Source organism: Pleurodeles waltl, chromosome 1_1 (genome assembly GCF_031143425.1).
Source record: "Pleurodeles waltl isolate 20211129_DDA chromosome 1_1, aPleWal1.hap1.20221129, whole genome shotgun sequence".
Taxonomy (NCBI): Eukaryota; Metazoa; Chordata; class Amphibia; order Caudata; family Salamandridae; genus Pleurodeles; species Pleurodeles waltl.
The window spans coordinates 293,459,768-293,475,052 of NC_090436.1; the positions used below are offsets into that span (position 1 = coordinate 293,459,768).

Here is a 15,285-nt window from a genome sequence, read left to right on the forward strand (position 1 = left end):
AACACGCCTGCATCCAATATCTCTTCATGGTAAATCCATTGCATCATGAAGCAACCCGTTGACATCTTCTTTGGGTGTATTTCTGCAGTCTTCGTCCAACCGGGGACTCTTCTTTTGCACCCTCTTCTGGGTTGGCAGGGGCTCCTGTCCTCCTGGAACGTCTTCCAACTTCTGGACTTGCTCTCCTTCCTCTGCAGGTCTTCAAGTTCAGGAATCAACCATTTGTTGTTTGCAGTCTTGCTTGGTTCTTGCAATAACTCTAATCATGACTTGTAGTGTGTCCTAAGGAAACTTACAGTACTTTACTCCTACTTTCCTGGGCTCTGGGGTGGGGTAATTTACTTACCTTTACTGTATTCTTACTCTCCCAGTAATTCTATACACCATATACTTGTCTAGGGGGAATTCATGTTTCGCATTCCACTTTCTTAGTATATGGTTTGTGTTGCCCCTAGACCTATTTTCTCCCTTTGCATTCTATAGCATTTCCTATTGATTGCCCTATCCTATGTCTAAATACTTACCTTATTTTGGTGTCTAGTTTATATATTGTGTATAATACTTACATCCAGAAGGAGTATTGCCACTAAGATATTTTTGGGCTTGTGTCACCCAAATAAACGACCTTTAGTTTTGGTAACACTGAGTATTGTCTTTACTTGTGTAAAAGTACTGTGTAACTATAAGTGGTATTGCAGGAGCTTTGCATGACTCCTAGTTCAGCCTAAGCTGCTCTGCTATAGCTACCTCTATCAGCCTAAGCTGCTAGAACACTAATACATTTCACTAATAAGGGATAACTGGAACTAGTATAAGGGCCCAAGAGCTCTAGGTGGTAAGACCCAAGCTCTGCTCCCTCTGTGAATTGCAAGTCCTCTTCATGGGAAGAGAGGTTGTGACTTGTGATCTGTTGGGAAGCTGGTTCCCCAGCCTTCCTACCCTTTCATTTGGGAGGCTGGTCCAGTATTTCAGGTCTCCTTTTTCTTTCTAAAGTTTGCTTTGTGCCCTAGTGTTGACACAGCCCCATTCTGGGATTCCAACCACGGCTGCATGGGACTTCCATTCAACTTCACCCCTGGGGGAATGCTCTGGGTCATTACCCAGCAGGCAATCTACTGAGAAGGATGAGGAGACAACCACTTATTTTTGCTCTACTACTTCCCCCAATCAAAGGTTACCATACACATGGGATGGAACTTTGTCTCACTGTCAGCATTGGTGACAGGATCAGACTTCCCTACTAGTTACTGATTTGAGTAGACCAAGTGCTGAGTTACCATGGTAACACTAGCCCCAGTGTCCCTCGGTGCTTCCACTTTCTACCCATTAATCAAAGGATGCTGCCTATATATTTTTGCATATTACTTGGCCAGGCAGCACATGATAATTCTACCCCTCCCTCAGTGACTAATGTTACCTCTATGGGATCACTGACATGGTCAGGCCACACCCCTGATCCCATATGGAGATTAGCATCTACATTTATTGCATGTTGAATAGAGTCATTCTTTTTGTTCTTACAACTAGGATCTCCAGTTTGGTGCCCTCTGTTTTTGCAAGCATAGCACCTTGTTGGGATCAAAAGTCTTCCCTTTGTACCCACCCCTAGACTGTGAGGAGTCTCTGGGCCCAGGTTTTTGGGGGCCTTGAAAAGGCTCTTTATTTTTGTTTTGGCTCCCATCTTTCCCTTGGGAGGGGGCTTGGTCTCTTTCATTTAGTCTCCCCCACCAGTGGTAGCTTTGGTTACCTTTGTTTTGACCCAGTGGTCTGCCTTCCTCCCCAACCCTTGAGGTCAAAGTGTGCCGTGGTCTACCATATATTGATGAAGCCTCTCATTGTAACAATTACTCAGCAGATGCTCTTTCATGAATAGGTTGTACAGCCCATGATAATCTTGAACCTAGCTTCCAGCTAACCAACCACCCAGATTTTTACTGAATAGTCCACAAACTCTACGCAAGTTTGGCTCTGGGTTTTTCGAGCCTCCCCGAACTCTATGCAGTACTGTTCAGTTGTAAATCCACAGCCCTCAATCAGGGTACCCTTAACGAGGTCATAGGATTTTGATTTTGATTTTGCCTCATTCAGTGTAAAGAGCCTATCTCTACACTTTCCTGAAAATAACTCACATGCCTGTGGCCCCAGTGTTTTTTCTCATTTTCCCACCCAGTGCAGGCTCTTTCAAAGGCAGAAAATTATTTTACTATATCTTTCCCTTCTGTAAATGGAGGGACAACTTATTTTGGGAGTTTAATATTGAACGATCTCTCTTTCAGTATTTGGATGGTGCCACCAGAGATAGGTCCTACTCTTTTCTCTGTTTCTCAACTTCCAACTTCTTCTGTGGGTGCACTAGTGCTGTGGGAAGAGGAGCTACCCTCATCCCCATTTCCCACAAGGTCCTGTTCTCCTCCAGATACTTCATCATCTATTTAATCTGTTGGGTTATCTTTTTCATGCTGGGCCACCAGCTGCCTAAATTTATCTGCACTGAGTCTTTTTCTAGTACCAGTTTGGTACAGTCTAAACAGCCTCCTTAACTGGTCATAGCAATATGCCTGGTGAGTGGCCAGGTCAAGCTCCTGGCTCTCTGTAACTGTCATGTCTACTTTACTAAAGTTGGGACCTTTTTATAAATTTGGAACCCCTTTTTGGATAAGGCAAACTAAAGTAAGGACTTTCAAACTTTTGCTCTTGTTGTAGGGACCTAACCAGGGCCTTAACAAATATTTTAATAAAAAAAAATAAAAAAAACATTCTAGCCAATTGAAAACCACAACCAATTAGGCTAAAGACAATTTGGAGAGTTATTCATGTGCTCACAAAATTGACAAAGTGTTATCAGCAAATGCAAAGCCTTTATTCACTGCCACCAAATATAGGAGGCTGGCCCTCTATGTAGTGTGCAAAGCTAGGCACACTGTACAGGGGTCCAGGCAACCACATGTTGAGTCACAGAGGTAAAGCTAGACCACCTAATACTCTAATTATTATGTTAGCTTGTTTGAGAAGATAGGCTAATCTTGGAGAAGTGCAAAGTATTTGTTGTACTCACAGTATCAATAAGTGAGACCACACACTCAAAAGAATAACTCAAGATCAATTTACATAAAAAATTCAGATTTTCATAAAAATTTTAAGACCAAGATCATCAAAATCAGGTAAGTACTTTTTAGGTTATGATTTTTTTAAGTTGTAATAAAAATTGTATTTTTGTGCATATTTACGCACTATAGGATTCAATGGAGAAAACACTTTGAAAATGCATTTAAAATCAGACAATGCAATTACCAAAGTCTCCCTTTGTAGGTGTGTCAAGGTCGTCGGTGAGCACTGTGGTCCAGCTGGAGAAGTTCAGTTGGCTCCCGGTTTTGGCAGTAGCAGCTGTAGAAAGCTGTTGGAGCTGGTACTAGGCCACTGCACGGGACCACTTGGAAAAGCACTGCACAGGTGAACTTAAAGGTAAGTCAAGGTCGTAAGAGGTGGGGACCCTCAGGGCACAGCTGGATCTTCAGTGCTGGGCACAGGGCACTTGGGTGCAGAGCAAATTGGTGAGCCAGGAGCTGTGCGCAAAGATGCCCTTGTAAGCAGGAGGTAGGTCTCTTTGAGGGTCACTTGCAGGTCAGCAGGGGCACTCTGGTGGGAGGTCCTGCTGGTTTCTGAAGTTCCTTGACTAGGGATTCCTCCTGGTCCTTTTTTAATCTGGAAGGGACTGTCCTTCTTGGTGTCTGACGAAAGGTGACCAGTACCGAGGGCTAATGTCCTGTCTGGTTACTGGAGGGTACAGTGCCACCAAATGTGGCAAACTTGCAGGGTTTGTCCTCTTTGTCCATTGGATGGAGTTTGGTCTTGTTGTGTGTCCAGTTCCTTGGTCAGCAGCCAGTCAGTGAAGTGGCCTTCACTGAGTCTTTGGTCTTGGGTTACAAGAAAGTGAAGCCTTAACTCTGGAGGGAGATCTTTGGCAATTTGTGAAGAGTGGAGGTCCTCTGGGGGTTTGTAGAGTCTGTCCAGTGTCCAAGAAACCCCTCAGCAGCGATTGTTGAGTGCTGGGTGCAGCAGTCAGGGGTTGGTGCCTTCTCTTTGTGCAACTTTAGCAACACAAAAGGATGATGGACGGAGTGCTGAACAATGCAAACACTCACCCCCAGTCACAGATCTGGGTTTAATCCATCGTTCTTTTGCTCACCATGCCACCCCACTTTGGATCGAGCCATATGCAAAGCAGTCTTGACCCTGTTCCTCATGGGAACAGTCCAGCCCAAACTGCCAGGCCAAGTCCTCCCTGGACCGGAAACAAGCATCCTAGGACCGGATTCGGGGTATCACCCTTCATCAGCCAGGCTAGCTTGAATCCAGTGGCACAGTGAGCAAGGGACCCAGGTCTGGGCATACCCTTCCCACTTAGGGCAACTTTAACAGCACAAAAGGATGATGGACGGAGTGTTGAACAATGCAAACACTCACCCCCCAGTCACAGATCTGGGTTTAATCCATCATTCTTTTGCTCACCATGCCACCCCAGTTTGGACGCAGCCATATGCAAATAAGTCTTGACCCTGTTCCTCATTGGAACAGTCCGGCCAGAACTGCCAGGCCAGGTCCTCCCTGGACTGGAAACAAGCATCCTGGGAACGGTTTCAGGGTATCACCCTCCATCAGCCAGGCTAGTGTGAATCCAATGGTGCAGTGAGCCAGGCACCCAGGTCTGGGCATACCCTTCCCACTTAGGGCAACTTTAGCAATACAAAAGGATGATGGACAGAGCGCTGAACAATGCAAACACTCACCCCCAGTCACAGATCTGGGTTTAATCCATCGTTCTTTTGCTCACCATGCCACCCCAGTTTGGACCCAGCCTGCTCTTTGTACAGCAGGACTTTAGTTTTCAAGACTTGAGTCTTCTTTGTTGCTGGCCTTTTTTTGCCCTTGGAATCTGATTTCTTGGTCTAGGAAAGCCCACAAAATACTGTTTTTACTGGGCGTTTAGGGGAGTACCTAGTAGTGACCAATGGGTCATCTACCTTAAGAGTGGCTACACCCACTAAGTGACCACTTCCTGTGGGCAGAGGTCACTTCCCTACAACTGATTGGCTATTTTTCTTCCATGCAAGATGGAGGAAAATGAAATGGAGAGGTCACCTCCCATATAACACCGTAGGGGTGGTAAAAGCTGGGGATGACCATTCTTCCTATCCTTTGTGTGGTTTCCTGCCATTGCTCCCGCCACAAGTGGAGGTTTGCAATGGGGATGGCCATCTGCTGATAGCAGCAGGCATGGGGGTCAGGTTTTAAGGGCGGTAAGCCCTTTAAAGCTCACTAGCAGGGCAGTGCACATTTCTGAGGAGGGGGTGGTTGCGCCTCTGCCCAGGAAGGGCTTTGTTCTGGGAACCAGAGATCAGAATCTCTCACCCGAGAGTTCCAGAATCTTGTCTGGGGGTGGCAGGCTGGTTGTGACCGACGAGCAACTATGTCAGGATAGTTAGCTTTTGCAGGGGGCCCTTCTAAGGTGACCCCTGGGTACATTTTGTAATAAATCCAATACTAATACCAGTTTAGATTTATAATTCTGAGTTGTTTGATACCAAACAACTCAGGCTGAAGAATAGCCATCATTTAGTTGTGAAACTCGCACTAACCAGTGTCCTGCACATGTATTAAAATGGCTGCTCTGTTCACAGCACATGTATACAAATGGCTGCCTGTTCACTTACTATGTCCCAGCTTTGGCAAGGACACTGTCTAGGCCAATTGCTCATGAATCTATGCCCACACATACAGTATAATGCACCCTGCCTTCAGGCTGGAAGGCCTGCCAGAGGGGTGACTTACCTATAGTGCATGCAGTGTACAGTGGGCTGGCCACACAGGCTGTGTTCCTTGCCTTTTTAGGATTGAATCAGAACTCTCGGCCTGCAAAGACAGGGTTGGGTTTTTCTGGATGCATGGCCCTAGAGGATGCCACAATCTGTGCTGCTGCCCTTAGTATCCCATGCACTGGGTACCTAAGCACCTTTCACTAGAGACTCATAGTGCAGCTAAAAGTGTTGCCAATTGTGCCAATGCATCACAACAGTTTTAGGGAAAGAGATCTGGCCCAGGGAACCTGGTTAGCAGGGGCCCTGGGCACTAACAACTTTGAGACTACATCAAATACCAGGCAAAAACTGGGGGCTAACTATGACGAAAGAGGCTTTTCTCCGATAGATTGACAGACAGATGGTTAGAAAGATAGATAGTCAGATGGTTAGGAAGATAGACAGATGGATGGTTAGATAGACAGAGAGACAGGTACGTAACTAGCTAGCTGGATAGATAGATAGATAGATAGATAGATAGATAGATAGATAGATAGATAGATAGATAGATAGATAGATAGATAGATAGATAGATAGATAGATAGATAGATAGATAGATAGATAGATAGATCTTGTAACAATTTATAACATTAGATTATTGTTCTAAAGTTGTCCTTATTTCCAACGCTCTGTGACTTGTCCTCCTTTTTTAATCTTCTTACTTGTAACACATTGTACGTGCAAAGATTTCTTGTAGACTATCTTGCAAATTTACAATATAATTTTGTATCTCTCCTACTTCAGAATCTTGTGCTAGGTGCTACAAAAGCGATATGGATTGTAAATCGCATTTGCAGTAGAATGGGAAACCAATTAAAAATTTGAACAGCTTTAGAAAAAGTGACTCCAAGGAGTCAAAGCATGTCTCAACAGACTCTTTAATCACATCCATGAAACCACAAAGTAAAGACTTTAACATTCAATTGCTTTTAACAGTCTGGCTGTGGGTTTGCAAATCCAAGCTGCTAGAAAGAGTTTTTGGTGCTATCTGAAAGGCTAAATGCATTTTCTTCCACTTTCAATATGTAAATTGTGTCTTTATCAGAAACTGTTACTACAAGTGACGATGATGGTACCTGTATAGTGTCTCTAAGTGCTATGTCAATCATGCTGGCTAGTGATGAAATACAGAGTAACTACGAGATGCTGCGGAGCAGTGGGGGGCTTAAACTTCAAATCACTAATTGTAGAAAAACTGTCCAGCACTAACACATGGGTAGTTTAACCAAGATCTTGTGATGTAAGTATAATAAAAGTAAATGAAAATGTATGCCAAGGATCTGTTGCAACTGTTTGTTTACCCAGAGTTTGGGATCTATGTCCTTTAGCCTCTTCCCATAGGAGAGTAACATAATGACTTTTGTTGGGTCATTTCTTTGTAATGAGAGCTTGTAGACTGGTGATGTTTTTATTAGCTTGGGTATATTTTATTCGTTCTTATTTACACTTTTTTGCAATAGTACGTACAGGGTTCATGGAAAACGTGCATCAGATTTGTCCAGTTCTCACATCCTATTCTCACAAACATAGTGGAAGCAAGAACTCTTTTCAAATGTTTCTATTTGGTGTAACAAAGTACAAAAAGCAGCTCCAAAGCAGAATCGTTATGCTGATGGACATTCTGAGGATGTGCGCTAGACTCCTCAACCAATGGTCATGGTCGTGGACTTGGAACAAGGTGAGGGCTACACTCACAGTGCAATATGTGTGAGAAAAAAGAGGGCTGGATGCTTTTCCATTAAATGGCAGAAAATTAGATAGGATTTTATTGACTTTTTTACTTCACATTTCAGTTTTCCTAATATTCACTTGTGATCATTTTATAATAATTGTTGCACTAATTGCTTGCCATTTTCGCTAAACTAGGTTAGTGTAGAGCAAATATTTGAAGGGACCATACTGTTATGTTCCTTACCTTCGCAGAACTAAAGTGGGAGGGGGGACCTAAAAATATTGTGCTTCGTTCTCGATGCAGTTTTGACACTCACCCATTTAGTGCAATCCCCTACAAGTAAGGCAAACAGATTAGTTCTCTTCACTCCAAAGCCTCAGATGGAATTTTTATGAATATGTGAGCTTAGAGAGATGTACCTGGACAGCCACAATCTTCAACTTGTATACAACAAAGTGGGGTTGGTATAGGTTGTAACACTTCAGCTGACCTGTAGAGTAGGGTCTAGCTTGCAAAGAAGGACCATAGGTCTAGTACAGATATCTATTTACAAGTAACAATGGCTTTTTGACACCCAACTGATAGGCTTTTGGCCTGTCATGTAACCCATGAACCAATCTGCATTACTGAAATGGGCACAAATAATTCATATCTTTGATATGGTGGCTACTTCTTACTAAATAGCTTAAAGAGCTAAGTAATAATATCTGAATTCTGTGGGGATTTAGAGGCACTGATGGACACGTCTCAAAAGAGTTTTTGCAGAGTTGAAGAGCCCCATGCTTATGGGAACTGAATATTTATGCTAAACCCACCGTATTATAGAGAACACGAAAAGAAGATGAAAAACAAGGGTCAATATTAATAAACTTCTGTATCATTATAAAATTTAAGCAATTGTGATGAAACAAATCACAAATCATGAACAATGATACATTTGAAATGTGTGAGTACCTAAATATAGAACATGGAGAATGCAATTCTCAAATGGGTTTTACAAAAAGAGCCCAAACACATCAGATCCAAAGCCTTAGTTGATGGAAGACCAAGCACAAGTGAGCTTTTAGCATTAGCAGACAATAACATATACTTTGACAATAAATGTGTCTAAAGAGACAAGAAAGCAATAGTGACTGACACCATCATATGTACTATCAATGATCCCATTCCAAGTCCTACACTTATCAGTCACTAGACATCTGTAGAGTGAGACGAGAAGGTCGACTGGCAGAGATGCAACGAAAGGTGCAATACCGAGCACTCCATGGAATATTCATATTTATTATTAAATAGCAACAAGATAAAGTGCTGAGGAAAAGTACTGAAAGGATCAAATACTGAGTGTAATAAGAAGATATTACTACAAGGTGTTCAAATGAATTTGTAAATGGGACCAGAGTCAGGGTAGCAGAGTGCCGCCAGTCCAGTAAGCCCTATATTGTGTTCTATTAATAGAGCTTGTTTAATATGTTCATAAATAGCCACAAGAATGTATTGTGGTCGGAATCTAACTAAAAGTAGCCCGGAGCTAAGCCGGTATTGAAACAAAACACTGAATCGACAGCTGGAAGGCTGCAGAAGCTAAGAGCCCGAGTGAGGACTTCGCAGCTTGCAGCATTTTGGAAATGGAGGGCTCGACTGTACGACACTGGGTGGAAACACCGGCACGCTACAGCTACGTCTTTACCACCAAACCTCCAGAAGAGCACACGCTGGATCACTCTCTGTTTGCATTGCCAGGCCCTTCGGTGGGCAATCGAGGAAAGCAACAAAATGCAGTCAAGGCGGTGGCATCAGAACTCGAGAAGACTGGCCTAGAGGGACAGGCGCACTTTCACATACTTCTGGATGTGGTGCAGTTTCGTCCTGAAGACATTTTGATTCAGATTTTCGAAGGCTGGCTCGTCGTCAAGGCTCAACATGGCCGCCGTATGGATGAGCACGGGTTTATTTCCAGACGTTTCACACGCACATACAAGCTACCTCATGGCGTTCGAACAAGGGATCTGTCCGCTGTCCTGTGCCACGACGGCATTCTGTGTGTGGAGCTCAAAAAACGCGTATAACGCCTGGCTGCTGTGCAAGCTAGATTCCTTCAAATCTGGAGTGTGATTTAATGTAGGATTTATGGAGCAATAATCACCGGAGCCTGCATGGTGGATTCGTTCCTGAAGCAGTGGGGAAAATATATTAGGTTACATTTCTTTGCAAATCGAGTTATACTTCTGAGTTTTACTTCTGGTAAAATGCAAATACCGATATTTCTAACAGTTAAACATATATTGCTCCCGTCTAACATTATTCTGAACTCATAATGGAATAAAACGATAAAGTTAAACTATCCGATACATATATGTAAGACTTATTTATGAGCTCAGTGTACTTTGGGCCTGTAAGTGCCATCTACAGAAACCGAGATTCGGAATACAATTTCCAGTTCATACCAACTACTAAACCAGTGTCTCAGAATGATTTTGTGGGACGTGTAGTGTTTGAAATTACTTCTATTGTGCTATATATCATGAAAGGGTAAAGGATTTTATTTCTAGGGTTGACTTCTGCTCTTACTTTTTTCCTTACACACTTAGTGTAAATATATGTGACTACCTTGTGTGATTCTTTATGCTATTCACCACAGATGCATGTACCACTCTTGACTATGGTCATGTTTGGCTCACTAATAAATAATATATCGTATTTTAGTCAGTGTGTAGTCGACCCACGCGGTTTGTCAGTGATAGTTAATGGATTCCACTTAGAAATTTCTTAGTTTGGTAAGATGAGAAGATGCTCTTTGTAATGGAGCAGCCTCATCCTTAGAAGGCTATGCTACCGGTTTGAAGAGTATGGGTAAAGATCTCAGGTTCTGATTTACATTCTCAAAAGTATATTGCATCAGTTAATGAAGTCTTGTTTCAGAAGCATTACTTTACCATTAGCAGCCCCACTGCATTGAAGCATGCCAACCCTCCGTCCGTGGAATGTGTTTTTTTAAGAAGCAGTCAGAAACACTCATTAAAGGTATGGTGGTTTTTCATATTATGGGGCATATTTAAGAAACGTAGCGCTGCACTGTGTGCAGCACCACTTTTCTTGCACCCTTTACCGCCCCCATGTGTGCACCATATTTAAAATATGACGCACCATGGTGCAGGCTAGGTGGCAATAGCGTCATTTTTCATGATGGTATTGATGTACTCTGCAGGAGTAGTGCCAAAATATTGGCGCTACTTCTGCAGAGTACATAGTGGCCCATTATAAATAATGGAAGCCCCCTTTTAACGCCTGTTCTGAGCAGACGTTAAAAGTGTTGTAAAAAGTCTGTTAGATTTCCTTGCGCCATTTTTTTCGGCCTCCCTAACGGGGAACTGCCCCCATAACATACATTAGGCCTGGCGCAGGCATAATGTAGCGCAAAGGGTCACAAAGTGGCACGAGGATTTTGGCCTCGTTGGGCCACATTGGTGTAAAGAAAAAAATACATTAATGTGACGCAAGGTGGCTCTAGGGGCTTATACATATTTCCCTTGGTGTAGCTTCCAGAAAGTATCCAGAATGAGGTTAAGATTGAGCAGTGGATATAAATACAAAAGGCCATTTGACCAGTGGGATTGATGACAAGACAATATACCTGAAATGTTTATCAGTATATACTTTGGATTAAAAAAAATATATATATGGTAACAAGTCATTTTTTTGTATGTAAGATCCTTCAAGAGGTTAAAGTGTGTATGTGTGTGTGTGTGCGTGCCTGCGTTTGTGTGCAAGCGCTCCTTGGTCCACTCAACTTTTCAATCTGTTGTTGTCACTAAGTTCAGTACCATTTAGTTAGGTAATAATTACACAGGTTGCTTACAGCACATTGAAACTAGAAAATCATATAAAGACACATATTTATGGTGGTGAGTCCTGATAATCAAAAATTTCTAAAAAAGGACATTCAAGTAGGGTATCATTCTTTAATCATAATGTGGTATAAAAGGAAATAAAAGCATTGCACAATATTTACTAAATATTTACTGCACAATGTTACTTTTGCATGCTTATTAATTAACTTATTGAAGAAAGATTATACAATTTTAACAAAATATTTGCTACTTCAACATACAATATAGACTTATTTATAGGCTATGTTTATTAACTCATACACCTTTGTTGTTACATATGTTAAGGCTAGTCGTCTTCCCATGCCCTCCTTATCCACCGAGCATACAAGCACATGATATGCATGTTCAGTAACATGGTTGTATTTTCAGTGTTCCTGCTTGCTGAGACTGGCCTACAGGACAATCAGGCTGTTTCTGGGCCTGTTTTATAGTCTGCTGGGACGATTTTTACTGTTATTTTTCTCATATCCATGGAGTCTTCCATACTTTGCAAAACACGTATACAGCGTGTTTTGACAAGTTCCAAACTGCCCCGAACATGAGACAGTTTTTAGCCTTCCAATTCACCAATGGCGGCCACCATTATTTTGGTGCCCGGGCCTATTTTCTGCCCCTGTATGCCCTGCCCCTGCCGCCTACCCGAGGACTGTAGGTAGAAAAGTAAATGATCCACTCTAGAACAACTGGGCGGAGTTTCATGTCCCTCATACGATTTTCATGGGAAGCAAAGAAATACGTAAAGAATATTTTTGTTACCTCACATGTGGAGTTTCTGTAGTGTGCAACTCCCAACTGAGAATGTATAAATCTAAAATCCTTCATGTAACATTAGCCCCCTTAGACCCAACGGTGCGGGGGTCCCGAGCTCCAGGGGGGCCCTCAGCACAATACTCAAAAAAGTTTGGCAACAATGACATAAATCTAGCTTCACCTTCCTACAAATTTCCGTGAGTTCATAGATGGTGCTCAAACATTAAAGATAAACCTGTCGCCAAAGTATGTATCCTGGAATAGCAAAGAGACTAGACCAGTTCATATCCAAAAAAAAACAATTAATGGAGCACACACTAACATGGTTCCATGGATCCTAACTATCAGGAATACAAATACAAACAAATTTAATAATCACTGTATATCAAAATAGGAATAAGCAAAATACCATGAAATGTAGTAAAAAACAGTAATTGATAGAAATGTACAGGTATGTGGCAAGTTATTATATAGATCTATATTTATTAAACACAAATATTTCCATTACAAAATCCAATTCTTGGTAATCATAATTGAAACACATAAAAAAATTGTTAAATGTTGATATCTAGTCCAGCCTATTCACTGATATCTCAAAAAAAGTATTCCATCCGCAGGTGTTCTCGCAAAAGTTGACAGAATTCAGCCGACACGTGTTTCGTCCTATTGTAGGACTTTTTCAAGGCTGATTAAATAGCAACACTGAAACACAATATTAAATATACCATAGTAACATCAACCAAAGACAGTACAAAATATTACTTAAAATAACCAACTCCAAATCTCAAGTCACCATATCTTAAAATACGTTTTTTTATCAATATTTTAATTGTTATAAAATATCATCAAAAAAATACCACATGCCCTAAAAAACACCATGTGACAACCCAGTGTCTATTAAAAACAAACACCATTATTTAAGTGTCCTAACACCAAAAAGAATTAGAATGAGGAAAGCATTGTAAGAGAGAAACCTCATGATCCCATAGCTCAGAAAGATAGCAAAATTGATAGTTTATATATACGTGATATCCCATAAAATAAAGATTGCGTCACTAATTGTACCTTATATCAATTGAAGTAATCCATTTTAATCCAAACGGCCACTGAAGATATAGAAGGAAGGTCTGTTGTTATAAAGTCATAAACTACAGAATATTTAAATACCCAAACAAATCCAACCATATCCAACAAAGTTTATAAACCAACCTTGTATATTAATATTTCATATAAGGGATATTTCCTATGAGGTATATCAGTATTCAACAAGTTTTTTTCCTTTTCTCACCCTCAATGTGGGATTCATATCCGACAGTACAAATTTGTTCCTCAAGCAACCCACATGGGTAATTCTAAAATGACAAAAAGGAGACAAAATTGACCTAATTAGTATCCTACCACAATGTGATAGAGCCTTGGATATGTCTGTCCAAAGTAAACTAATACTCCAAAAGCAATCAACACCAAATCCATTAAATGATTCCACAAATTCACTACTTACTAGTCTTTGTGATGTTAATTTATGACTTAAGGTTCACTGAGAAATGACATCGCCCCTGTTTATAATATGCAATGACTCAGACAGCCATACCCTAATATATCATCCTTAAAAATGCAATCCAATTTAAGTACTATGACTTATTAGTCGAAAAAACAACCCAATCAAGTGTAAAGGATACAAAATCCAGGAAAATAATACCATAAACTGAAAATCATCGCTTACTTGATTTTATATAATATGGATGACCTTATTTATGTTCCCAACATTGTGTATTGTTATAATTAATATGTTATTCCTCGTCAATAATACTTAAATTATCAAAATGGCAATCTATACTTCTCATTACAAGTGAATATCATTAACCTTACTGGTCTATGTCCGACCACAAGTCCGACCGGCATTTGTCTTGACCGCCAATCAACCCGACATGCGAAAATCAACTCCTTATGAGGAGCGGGAGACTCAAACCAGACGCGTTCTAACGCGTCATGAAAAAAATCCAAAAACTTCCTGATACTAGCGGTCGCCATATTGGAACAGCATATACCGCAAATATAGCCAACTTGGTAAGTCATTCAAAAGTGGAATGATTCACAGCGTGAGAATTCAATCACCAAAACTTGTACTTATAAAGTATTAATCCGCCCAAATCATAACAGACAATTTATATTTAACATATACCAATATTGTCATTGGAAATGAGCACAAGTAATTCCCATATCAATCGTATATCACCTAAGTAATCTACTCCAAAATGGGGGCCACTTTGGAATCGGCTATATACAATTAGAAGACGAAAAGTAGTAACTTGTGCATAGTAATTCATTATAAAATTGATCACTTAATCTATTCAAACAAATTAGGACACCAGTAAGAAATCAATCAACCTTATTAGTAGCAGCTCATAATACAAGTACGTGCAATAGGCAACTTTATGTAATCAATTTGATTTATCCATATAAACCAAAAGTCATAGGTTCCATCATCAACCACTAATTGCTCTGGTGGTCAAACAAAAAACATATAACTAAATCAAAACATACTTGTTAGTATCACAATCTTTGGGATATGAAAAACTGGAATGATGTGAAATAGTAGAGAGGATAGAGACCATATAAGATTTAAAATATACCAATGTGTAATAAGACATAGAAAAATATAATCATCATTTGACAATTTATAGAGAAGATCATTTTCCATGATGTTACCAGGCATAAATATTCAATAACATAGACAGACTCATCCGAGTCTGTACAGGATCCATACAGATAGATAATTCAATTCATGTCATTATAAAAAGTGGTGCATCTCATGGTCCAAGTTTATGCCCAGTTCTATACTCCTGAGTCTAATAATCCACCTAGCCTAATTTTTTAAAAGTTCAATCTCTCGATTGCCTCCCAGGCCAGCCAGGGTGTACGGGGTGTGGCTGATACCCATATATTTATTCATTGGGACCTCCGATGTTAGATGTTCTTTATTAATATGACGGACTATAGGTGATAAAGGATCATTATTTCTCAAGGAACGCATATGTTCTTGAATCCTCTCTTTTAGGGATCTAATAGTACTCCCTACATAGATTTTGCCACAATCACACAACAATATATAAACAACATA

General features: G+C 40.8%; 1 protein-coding gene across 1 annotated transcript; it reads left to right on the top strand.

Moving 5' to 3' along the window:
* Window positions 1-9,115: 9,115 nt before the first annotated feature.
* HSPB3 (heat shock protein family B (small) member 3) lies at window positions 9,116-11,150 on the top strand. Its single transcript, XM_069221924.1, has one exon. It carries the CDS (start codon window positions 9,153-9,155, stop codon window positions 9,591-9,593), a length of 441 nt encoding a protein of 146 aa, XP_069078025.1. The 5' UTR covers window positions 9,116-9,152; the 3' UTR covers window positions 9,594-11,150.
* The last annotated feature ends 4,135 nt before the right edge of the window (window positions 11,151-15,285 follow it).